The sequence below is a fragment of the Onychostoma macrolepis genome, chromosome 08 (genome assembly GCF_012432095.1).
Source record: "Onychostoma macrolepis isolate SWU-2019 chromosome 08, ASM1243209v1, whole genome shotgun sequence".
NCBI lineage: Eukaryota > Metazoa > Chordata > Actinopteri > Cypriniformes > Cyprinidae > Onychostoma > Onychostoma macrolepis.
This window is the reverse complement of record NC_081162.1, coordinates 5,063,285-5,075,561: the sequence shown is the minus strand read 5'-3', so window position 1 is coordinate 5,075,561 and position 12,277 is coordinate 5,063,285. Positions and strand designations below refer to the sequence as shown.

At 34.5% G+C, this 12,277-nt stretch overlaps 1 protein-coding gene across 2 annotated transcripts in view; it reads left to right on the top strand.

Annotated features, from left to right (window-relative positions):
- Window positions 1-12,277, top strand: part of disp3 (dispatched RND transporter family member 3) — a 78,436-nt gene extending 66,159 nt beyond the window's left edge. The window contains exons 15-21 of one of the 2 annotated variants that reach the window (XM_058785818.1): window positions 1,259-1,434; window positions 2,704-2,830; window positions 4,797-4,942; window positions 6,825-6,984; window positions 7,220-7,333; window positions 9,095-9,270; window positions 11,448-12,277. In XM_058785818.1, coding sequence (XP_058641801.1) covers window positions 1,259-1,434; window positions 2,704-2,830; window positions 4,797-4,942; window positions 6,825-6,984; window positions 7,220-7,333; window positions 9,095-9,270; window positions 11,448-11,792 — 1,244 coding nt within the window. In that variant the 3' untranslated portion in view covers window positions 11,793-12,277. Of the gene's footprint in view, window positions 1-1,258; window positions 1,435-2,703; window positions 2,831-4,796; window positions 4,943-6,824; window positions 6,985-7,219; window positions 7,334-9,094; window positions 9,271-9,417; window positions 9,639-11,447 lie in introns of those variants that run through there. The other variant, XM_058785819.1, reaches the window with a different exon arrangement.

Sequence of the window (12,277 nt, the reverse complement as noted above, 5' to 3'; positions counted from 1 at the left end):
GGGTAAATGATGACAAAAATGATTGGTAACACTTTTAGTATAGGAACCAATTCTCATTATTAACTAGTTGCTTATTAGCATACCTATTATTAACCCATTGGCTGTTTATTAGCACTTATAAAGCACATATTCAGCATGACCATATTCTACATCCCTAACCCTACCCAATACCTAAACTTAACAACTACCTTGCTAACTATAAATAAGCAGCAAATTAGGAGTTTGTTGAGGCAAAAGTCATAGTTAATGGTTTGTTAATAGCAAGAATTTGACCTTGAAATGAAGTGTGACCATACTATCCCTTTAAGGTTTGTGGTAGAATATTCTGTTGTGAAAAACAAAAAAAAGTATACTTTTAAAAACTGTACTTGCAGATAATATACAGTAGTAGTAATGAAATAATAGACCACTTACTGTAAGTGTCCTTAAAAGACAGTTCACATTCATGATTATGTTACTTAACTCACTTGCATTTATCTATCATACATTTTCCATTAATTCTAATTATCCTGCAGTGTCTAAAATCATAACATTCAGTTCACACTTAAGTATATGCTTTTAAAGTACATTATTTCCTCAATAAGTATGCTAAAGTGTGCTCATTTTTCACACGGGTCTACACGTGAGTGACATTTTAAGTGACCTAAACGTATCTACAACTGGAGTTTATCTTTATGCAGTGTGGGCAATGGCTAGCTGACAAACATCAAGATTTTAGACTGAACTGTAAATGCAGTTGTAGAATGTAGAATGAAGAAATGATTCTAGGTGTTGTAGCTGGTCATTTCTATTCAGGCTTTCACTTTTTTGCAGTTCACTTGCAGTCCTGTGGTGAGAACGAATGAATTTTCAAAGACCCCATGCAATTAAAATTAGAGCTCTGTGGCTTTAGTCCAAGTCTATTAGATTTGATGCCTGCTAATCCACTCCTAAAAATTGACCAAATTATATTATCATTAATAAGAAGTAAGGGGTCAGTCAGGTTTGTTAATGCTTTTAAAAGAAGTCTCTGTAACAATTTAGTTTAGGGATCAATTCTCAATATTAACTAGTTGCTAATAAGCATGCCTATTATTAACATATTACATATATAAAGCACAACATTTTATTTGGGCTATCCCAAAACTAAAGCGATTAAACATGTTGCTTCTGAAACATACCCATGTGCAATCTCTCTCATTTAAACACTAAATGCGTCATTTTCTGTCAGTTATTGTTTCTTTCGTAAGTGTCAGCTACATCTTGTATATCTGATCAGCTCCTACCCAGGTTAAAATCTCCAGGACCTCCGGCTTTAACCCCTGCAGTGGAGGTCAGTGTGGGAAACCAGCAGTGCGTCCTCTAGTGGACACCGGAGCCATGGTGTTCGTGGTGTTCGGCATACTGGGCATCAACCGCACTCAGCGCTCAGACAACCATGTTATTGGAGACCTGGTAAGCCAAAATACAACTCTTTACACTGAGTGCAGAAGGGAATCATGAATATAAAGTCTCTTCATGAAAATTGATAATGGATTAATTATAGTCAACATCCAAAAATGGCTTGTAACTTAAAAGGATAGTTCACAAAATGAAAAGTCAAAAAAAGCAACACACAATTAATACCTGTGGCTCCTGACGGTATATTGAGTGAAAAGAATGACCTCAATATATCGTCAGGAGCCACAGGTATTAATTTTATGTCGCTTTTTTGACTCTCGAAGTGACAGCATTGATTATTAAAAGCAAATTTTCGTTTTTAATTATCCCTTTAGGGGGGGAATCATAGAATCATATCCCAATTGGCATACTGTGCTTCGTAAATAGTTAGAGATTAGAATTAATTTGTCCCAAGTCATTTTAAAAGTAGCAAGACAAAGCTGGATAGTCTCTGATGGATTTTCAAAGTATGAATCCCTGCAAGCTTGGCAACTTTTTCCACAACTCCCACTACTATGAACAACAAAAAATGCATCGCACCAAAAAACTGCTGCAAGTCATTTTATTATATTTTGATCGACACAAATTTCCTCATGTAATTCTTGACCTTGAACCTCAACCCTATAAAGCCTACTGTATGATTGTATGCATACATTTTGCTGAAAACTGCTGAAAAGCATGTAGTTGACACAATCTACTACATGCCTTTTATCATCTGACTGATAGTTTATATGATTATCAGGCTTTTGTGGATTGTTTATTTGTTGATCTCTCAATCATCACTGTATTGCATTGCATGTTTGGGACTACAGAGCTTTAATCATAAAACTAACCATTTTAAATATCAGCTTCCTAACACATATTATTGTGAGATATACAGTGACAACTGCTATTTGTATGCATTTTATGTAATTAGTCTGTTATAAAGATCTCATTACAAAGTGTCAGAATTGAATTTTATTTTCAGCCATGTAAACAGCATCTGCACCAAATTGCTTTTTTTTTTTTTGTCCTCTTAAGTATGAGGTCCATATTCTCTTATACAGTATCTTACTATACGAGCCATGCAATCAAATATGCTGCTCAAGAAAATATTTTTCAGACTATTGTTTCATATGTCAGATTTTAAAGGGTGATAATTTTACTTCCCTCTTTTCAGTTGTTTCAAAAAACTCATGATTGTTAATGTGGTCTCAGTCTATACACTGTATATTGATTGTTTTCCTTTGAAGCTGTTTCATGAATTATTAATTTAATGATTATTGACGTTCCTCTCCCTCAAAGGGTAGTGTGATCTATGATCCAGACTTTGATGTTTTTAATGAGATCGGGCACTTGTGCAAGCTGTGCAAAGCCATCAGTGCCAATACCAAGCTGGTGAAGCCTGGTGGAGCTCAGTGTTTGCCATCAGGTGAGGAGGAATAATCTGAAATGCTTGCTTAACCCTTTAAAATACAACTATTATTAGTCAATATTACTGATTTAAGTGCACTGACACCATCAGAAGAGAAGAAAATTTGAACTGAATTGAGCTGGATAATGACACTTAGGCCCTGTTTTCACTAGTGCGTTTTCATTTTAAAATGCATAACTTTTGCTACGGTTACGCCTGTCGTTTACACTACTCAAGCATTTTCAAGGTCGAAAACTGAGACTTTTGAAAACGCTGCAGACCCCGTTTTAGTTTGAAAACTCCGGGGTAGCGTTTCAGTGTAAATGGACCAAAGCAGAGACTTTTGAAAATGATGGCGTGGCTGCCCACATTCACTCTATGTATCCTTGACGACCATGTAAACAATAACATCCACAGTTGCCAACTCTCCCGAGACAAATAAGGAGGAAAGGAGGAAAGCACAAGAGCTTCATAGGGGAGCTGTAACCTAGCCACATATTTATAGCCTAAAATATATAGGGGTCATTCTATAGAAATGTCCATTTTTTTGTCCCTAGCCTTAGAAATATTACACTTGAAAAACACTTTTTTTTTTTTTTAAATATATATATTTTAAAATGAACCGATGGAACAGTATTTGAACTGAACACCTTCTTGAGCCATAAATGTGGCAATATTTGTTTTTAATTAATTATAAAGAATTCCAAGCACCACAAAACTGCTCGTCCCCACAGCCATGTACACTGTACAGAGGGAAAGTGCTTTATTTTCAGGTCAAAAACAGGTTTTTCTTCCATTTAAAATAAAATAATGTATACATAACTATCAAATAAATGACATAAAAAAACAAAATGCGACATAAATATTATAGAAAAATATATAAAATATTATATTAAATTATAATATACATTATATTAAAAAAGAAAATATTATATAATATTATTAAAAATATTATAAAAAAGATAAAAAATCATTAAGCTATCATTTATGTGTATTCATGAAGTCAAAAGGTAATCTAATAATGTGGTTTAAATGTTAAAAAAAGAAATACATTTTAAGACATCTTGCCATACCAGGCTATTCGAACCAGATGTATTTACTCAGTATTAGGATATGACTACTTGTTTTTTATTACAGCCCATGATAATTAATACATTACAAAAACATTATCAAAATTAGGCTAAATGAAAGTCATCCCACTCCTCTGCGTCTACTTCTATCATCGCTTGGATTACAGCGTCACGTGCCTTCTTTTTGAATGTGATTTTTCTCCAATGAGGCGGCGGAACATATGGCAAATTACGCTACAGCACTTATATTATTGAACTGGTTGGCTATTAACTGCGAGACAGAGTGTCAATCAATGCACTGGAGAATATGGCGAACATAAATAAAGAAACGAAGTTGCTTGTCAGATTTCTCTAACAAGCAACCATATTTTTTTAAATAAGCCCAAAAAACCGCAACCCGCGACCAGAGATTTTTTTCCCGCAGCTTTACAAAAAAAGAAGCCCAAAGTCGCGTATAATACACGGACTTGGCAACTGTGATAACATCATGCTCATTGTTGTACCCATAGATACGTATGTGAAGATTCCCCCATTCGACCGCTCCAAGCACGTAGACGCGTCCACCATCTAAATAACAGGGATCTACCTATACATATCTATGGTTGTACCTGTATGAATGGTCATGTGACTTGTGTTTTCGGTTGTGTAGTGTAAACGGAGATCGTTTCTGAAACGCCAGTGTAAACGGGGATCGTTTTCATTCTAAAACGCCGTTTTAAAATGAAAACGCACTAGTGTAAACGGGTTTACAACATCAACACTCCTATGATTAATTAAATGAACTGATGATTTAACAACATTAAAACTGATTTCTTAATGTGAAGCTGCTCAGAAGTGATCTGTATTGTATGAAGTGTTATGTAAATAAATGTGACTTGGCTTTCAGTTGGTCACATTATGTTTCTTTCCTGTAGGTAACAGCCTCACATCCATCCTGCCGTTACTCCATCCTGAGTGTCACTCTCTTCCGGAGCCCAATCTGTTGCCTGGCCAGCTATCCCATGGTGCAGTGGGCATGCAGGGTGGTAGAGTGCACTGGATCTCTATGGCTTTTGAATCAGTGAGTTCATTGCTGCATTTCTATAGTTTGCACAAAAGTGTCGTTGAGTCATATGAAATACATTTATGGTGCTTTTTTCACCCTTTGTGCGAGTGTGACAGCACCAAAAATAGCTTCATTACTTGACTTCTTACACAAAGTTGTTAAGCATTTTTATTAGGGCTGTCAATTTAATGGATTAATTTTCTGCGATTAATTCTGAAAAAAAAAAAGAACGTTAAAATTATTAATGCATTTAAAGCACCCGCACTGGCCCAGCCCTGTACATCATCTTACATTGCATACAGTTGCTGATGAACATGATGCAGGACGACTGACTGCATGATTAAGTCTATGAATGCAGTTACTTATTTGCCCCTAAAATTAAAAATATGATGGCAAAAATGAGTTTTGAAAAATGAGACAAAAATTACTTTTTCCCTGAATATCTGCACGATTGCAAATATGATATTGATTTGGTAGAACAGTGCAATAAACAAGATGTTAATATTGTGTTTTAGACTAAAAAAAAAAGTTGGTATTTTCTGTTTTGCTCGATTCCGCCAATGAAACTATTGCAGTTTTGAACAAAACCACCGCAAAACTGTTATGCATCTGTGAGCAGCACAAAGTGACCTGCAGTTGCATACTGGCAGTTTTAGTTTCATATTTAGAGTTTCATCAAAATGTATTTCATATTTAAAAAAAAATTTAAATTCAATGAAAAAAAAATAAAAACATTAATAGCAGTTTAAAACCTCATAGCATTATGTATGCAATTCTAATTGCAATGTAAATGCATTCATGCCACCTGTGAACAGTCTTCATAATTACACCTAAATGCCACTTCAGATGCAGCGTGCCCAGAAATTTTGAGTCAGTGGACCTTGGTGAAATAGGGTGCATTTTAAAATACACAAGGTAAAAATAGAGATGCAAATTTTGACACGTAAAAATGGCATTATCAATTTTTGGCTTAAGAAGAAAAGAAATAAGCTGAAATTATATGCCTAAATTGAAAATAAAATTGTGGCTGTGATTTGTTATGTATCATACATAACTGATTTTTCTGTTATACATTGTTAAAAATGTCTCAACTAACAGAATACAACAAACATATTGTTTCATGTAGAGACTAAACTGTAACACTTTACAATAAGGTTCATTAGTTAACATTAGTTAATAACATTAGTTAACACAAACTAAATATGAACAATACTTCTACAGCATTTATTATTTTTAGTTAATGCTAATTTCAGCATTTACTAACACATTATTAAAATCGCAAGTTGTGTTTGTTAACATTAGTTAATGCACTGTGAATTTAACATGAACAAACAATGAACGGCTGGATTTTTATTAAATAACATTAACAAAGATGATATGTATTGAAATGTATTGTTCATTGTTCGTTCATGTTAGTTAATACATTAACTAATGTTAACAAATGACACCTTATTGTAAAGTGTTACAGACTAAACAATAGTAAGTACATGTAAACAGTATATACACATGCAGATTTTAGGCCATGTTTTGGTTTGTAGCGTCGCCAAACAAATATTAAATCATAGTAGATCACATATATTTATTTAGAGAAAGTGTTCTTGGTTCAAACACAGCATAACACAACACATAGATCTTGTATGCCCTTATGTAGCATTGTAGCCTTAATATTTTATCTGTAAATTCAATGTTGAATCAAAATATTTCATTCTAAAGCTATTTTTTGAATGTCTATTCAATAATTAATGTTTTTTTTTCATTTTTTGCTTTTTTTATTTTTTGGTGGTGGTGGGGGTTCTCAGCTAAATTAATTGATCATGTAATTAATTACATTTAAAAATGTAATCGCTTGAGAGCCCTATTTTTCATATAAGGGTTCTTCATTGTCTCTGTGTTTCAGACCACCTACAAGGGAAAGTCTTCATTTCAGACTCACTCTGATTTCCTCCAATGGGAAAGCTTCCTGCAGAAGCAGCTCACATCACTCCCAGCATCCTCAGCTCTGAGACGAGGCTTCCAGACCTGCCAGCACTGGAAACAGATCTTCATGGAAATTATAGGCAAGAGAGCAAAAATAGAATGTGGAAAAGACAGAAAGGAGCTTTGATAAAAACGGCCCTGCTTGAATAAATGAGCAATTTAAGAGCGATTAGTCTGAGGCGCAGACATCATTAACATGAGTGCTCATTAACTTCACTCTCAACAACTGACAATAATGAATCTGCAGTCAGATTCTCTATTTATATTGCATTAACCTCTTTGAACTGCTCTTTATGCACTGCCTTGTGACTGTAGGTGTAGAGAGCGCCCTCTACAGTCTGCTGCTGTCACTTGCCATTTGCATAGCGTCAGTAGCTGTGTTTACTGCTCATCTGCTGCTGCTGCTGCCAATCCTGCTGAGCATTCTGGGTATGTCATACCTGTACAAATACTGAGTGGCTGTACAAAATATTAACTATTGGTGTCATTTTTGTTGTTGTTGTGAAACCTCCGCTGTTACTTTCAGAGAAAAAACGAGTCCAAAAAGAAAATTGAATTATGCATAATGAATATTAAGCCTATTTCTACAGTCATTTAAATTTGTTTGCATAGTGATATTATTTTTAATTAAAATAATTGATTTTGTCCCAAAATTAACATTATTGTGGTGCCAAAAAATTTATTATTTATATTTTAAAATATTTATACATAATATAGCATTTTTAAATATTTATACGTTATGTAGAATTTGTACTGAATTAAATTTATTGAAATAATAAATTGTGTTTTAAATATAGTAAAAAATACTGCCTTGATGTCATTAGCTATGTTGACTAAAACTATTACAAATCTTTTTTTAAATAAAGCTGAAATAAAAAAAATATTACAAATAATGCTGTCAAAGATTAATCATGACATCACATCAAAATAAAGTTTTTGTTTACATAATATGTGTGTGTACTGTGTATATTTATTATGTATATATAAATACAAACACATGCATGTATATATTTCAGAAAAATATGTTATATTTATATATTAAATATATTTTTATATAATATAAATTATATGAATATAAATATAAATGTAAATATTCTCAAAATATATACTTTAAGTGTGTGTCTTATAAAATATATACAGTACTCACACATATATTGTGTAAACAAAAACTTTTATTTTGGATGTGATTAATCGCGATTAATCGTTTGACAGCACTAATTACAAATATTCCAAAACAATAAAAACAAACATTACAGATCTTGCCTTCGCAAATAACTGAAATAAAATTCATTTAAAATTACTAAAAGCAAAACAGAAATAAATTAAAGCTAAATAGAAATATAAAAAATAAAAACTAATTCAAAATATTAATAAATACTGTACTAGTGTATAAATAATACAAAATAAATGCTGATTACAGTATATGACAGTCTAATTCGAATCAGCATTGAGAATAATGATTACAAAAAAAAATAAAAAATACAATGGACAACATTTGGATACATTACAGCAATAAATATTTGGAGGTCAAATGTGCAATTACTCACAATGCAAAAAATGTAAAACTGTCTTAAAATGGTTTAATATTTCTTTAGGTAATAATGTAATTTATTTTTGCATGAAATGTGACCTGGATATGCTTATGTGAGATTGACTCTGTAATTTACTGTAACCCCTTGAAATATTTTACCACCATTTATTACGGCCAACTAATTTTCATCGAGGATACTTAAATGCAGCGTCTCCCTTTGGATGGTGCATCAAATGCCTGCTTCAGCCATTCTGTTGAATTTAATTGACTCATGTAATATGTACTGACGGTGAAAATCATTGCCTTTGAAATGTGTGGCTCTATTCCCATCTCATTTATATGTTAATACAATATGCCAGACATGACCGTAATTTAACTCGCTTTCAACCGGGAATATTATCACTACAAGTGATTACTCAGACTGAACGAATATACAAATTATGCGAAATGAATAGAGACTGGGAAAATCATCCCCACTCCTACTTGTCCAACTAAACAAGAAAATAGATTTCAAAAATGTGCAATGATGCTTGAATTCAAGTAGGGGAAGGAATAATAATAATGGTAAAAACGGAGCGTTTATAAACGGTAGGACCCTGAAACGGGACCCCGACGAGTTTTTAAAAAGCATGAACTCTTGGCATGATGTGCGTTGGCAGGTATGGTGTGTCTGGTGGTGGCGGTGATGTATTGGCTGGGATGGGAGATGGGTGCAGTTGAAGCCATCTCTCTCTCCATATTGGTGGGCTCTTCGGTGGACTATTGCCTTCATCTAGTGGAGGGATATTTACTGGCGGGGGACACTGACACCTCAGGAGTGGCTGATCACAGTTCGGTATGATTTACATTTATCCTTTAGTGTCGAAATCTCCCGTGATGTTGAAGTGAAAAGATAGTTCCTGACTGTTTTCATGATGTGTTCACATCCCACTTCATTGGTTGAGTTTTGGGCTTGTAACACCGAAGATTTGTTGGATCCCAGGTAGGGACATCATTTAAGCTGTTCAGCCACTGGGGTTTTCTTCCAGCATTGTGCCCTAGAGCGAGACACTGAACGCTGGGACGCTGCAGGGAACTCATTTAAACCGGCCGACTGTAAGCTGCCCTGGATAAAACAGCATCTCCTAAATAAAAACCAAAAACAAGTTCACGCTGTCACTCGTATGCATCAGGTACCTTCCTATATGGCAATGAAGCCCTGTATAAATCATGGATTATAATGGTTTTCCTGATGCATCGTATTATAACACATTAATAATACATTCAAATAATGCAATTCATGGCTATAATTAAATGATTTTAATTAAAACTGTTGAAGGACATATGTTATGAGATATTGACTTAAGGCGTGTTAAATAATGGTGTTCTTGATGCAGTATATTATAACACATTATTAATTAATAATTTGTGATCATTAGATCTATAGCTCTAAGTGTTGCTCACTTGTGTGAGCTGTGTGTGTTGGAAAATGGATGTTAATGAAGGGATTTTATTTCTATTATTATTTTGTAAATGATAATGATAATGAAGACAAGGTAAGAAATGCAATTCACACCAGTAATTATTGTTCTATTCTGTTTTCTTTTTATTTGTTATACAAATTAATAATAATAAAAAAAAACGTTGCTACGTGTAACGTAACGTTAAGCTAACTGAGACATATAATTGCTCTTTTGTTGATTGTGATTACCTCCATTGGATTTCTGCTAAATGATTAAATGTAAATGTAATTAAAAGATTTTGATGGAAACTGTTGAAGGAAACATGAATATCACAGCTAGATACTAACTTAAGGTGTGTTTAATAATTAATTATAATGGTGTTCTTGATGCATTAAAAATACTTTATATATGTCAATATATTATTTAATATATAATATATTTTTATTAGATTATTTCTGTCATATGTTATATATTTATTTATATTTATATTTAAGTTTATTTTCCTTGTTAGCAGGACATTAGAAATGATCGAAACAACTATTACAGTCATTATTTTATTTTTATGTTTCATTTTATATTACATAATATACTATATGTTTGTTTATTTTTATTAATTATTACCAATTTATTTGATATATATTTACGCTTATCTTGTGTAAGTCAGAATAACTGTCATTCTGACATGGCATGGATGCACTAACAATGTTTTAAAGTATGATAGTTGCCGATAAACCAACAATGGTTAATAATGCAGTGGATTGAAACACTTGAGCTGCGTGAGTTGTAGCTGCAGGATTTGGACGGTGACAGGTGATCTTTAATATGTTAACGACATTAATTAGGAGTCGTTTACAAGGCCAGAGAGCTGAAAACATTCAGCTGCAATCATTTGCGATCCATAGATTTCACATCTGAAAGAGTACGTGTGTTTTCTGTGTGTAAATTCATTCTATGAATCACACGTACGCATATTTGAGAGATGATCGTAAGATCAAATTTAGGATGGTTTCTGCGCAACATTTTATAAACAAGGCCCCAGGTCTTTCATATCAACAACATATTTGTCATTAAATGTTGATACATGTATGAATATTTGGTCTGATTTTACTAAATATTTTCAGCTAGAGAAAATTTGACAAATGAATGACTATAAAAATTTATATTTTCATTAGTAGACAAAAAGTATGACTAAAACAGGAAACTGTGTAAACATGAACAGTAATCCTCTCTGACTGCTGCTTCTGAGCACAGATCCAGTGACGAGGAGAAATGTCAGCATACTGATGAGATACAATGATTCCTCGTGAAGCTGGAGGAGAGGAAGCAGAATGCAGAGGATATCTCTCTGCTGTTGTGAATTTAATCGCTGACAGAGTTGCCAAAACTCACCACAGACCAGGGGCACTTCACACTTCTTCATTTAGTAGATCTACCAGACTAGGAATTTGAAAACAAGCCACCAAAGGAAGAGTAGCGAAGCAGAAAAAAGGCAGAAGTCAGAGTGTTTTTTTTTTCTCATGTGAGGCGAATGTTAATATGAGTTTTCACGCATGTCTGCTTCGGCTTACAGGAGTCCTCCATCAAACGGCAGACACGGGCCCTTGAAGCAGCCAATCACGTGGGCGTTGCTATAGTTTCCAGTGCCGTGACGACGGTGATTTCAACCATTCCGCTATTTTTTTGTGTCATCGTACCTTTCGCCAAATTCGGTCAGATTGTGGCCATCAACACGGCCATTTCCATCGCCTTCACGCTCACCGTCACGACCGCGCTGCTGGCCACGATGGGACCCGGCGACTTCACCCGTCCTCCCAGAGCCGTGCTCAAAGCCGCTCTGGTGGTCCTGATCGTGGGGGTCTGTGGAGGTGTGCTGTGGTGGACCGGATCACAGTTCGCTCCGGACACACTGATCTGAATCCAGGAAGCAGGTGGATTTCAAGAGAGCGACCGTGATTATTTGAGACGACATGTGTGAACTCTTTGGGAAGCAGGTTTGGGAAAATGAAGTATTTAACATACAGTGGTGGCCAAAATGATTAGAACACTAGTATTTTCAGCAGCTAATAAATGGTTTTAAGTCAGTTATTTCTATAGTTTACAGTCTGCATGAAGGTAGCAGATGTGGGAAATGATGTCGGACACATTTAGATGAATAACTATCAAGAATCGCTCTGTCAGGGACTTGTGTTTAATGTTAATGTATGACTAAAAGAGCTGACTATTCCTCGGTGTTTTCTATTTTATTCACAACTTGGACTGGAGTGACTCGGAGGGTCGTGAGGACGTGTCTTATTTCGGTTCATGTGTGACGAGGCCCTGAAGTCTCAGCAGAGGAGAACATGAATTCTGTGAATTCATCTCGTGTGTGACACCCGGACAACACTGGAGGAGAAAGAACGT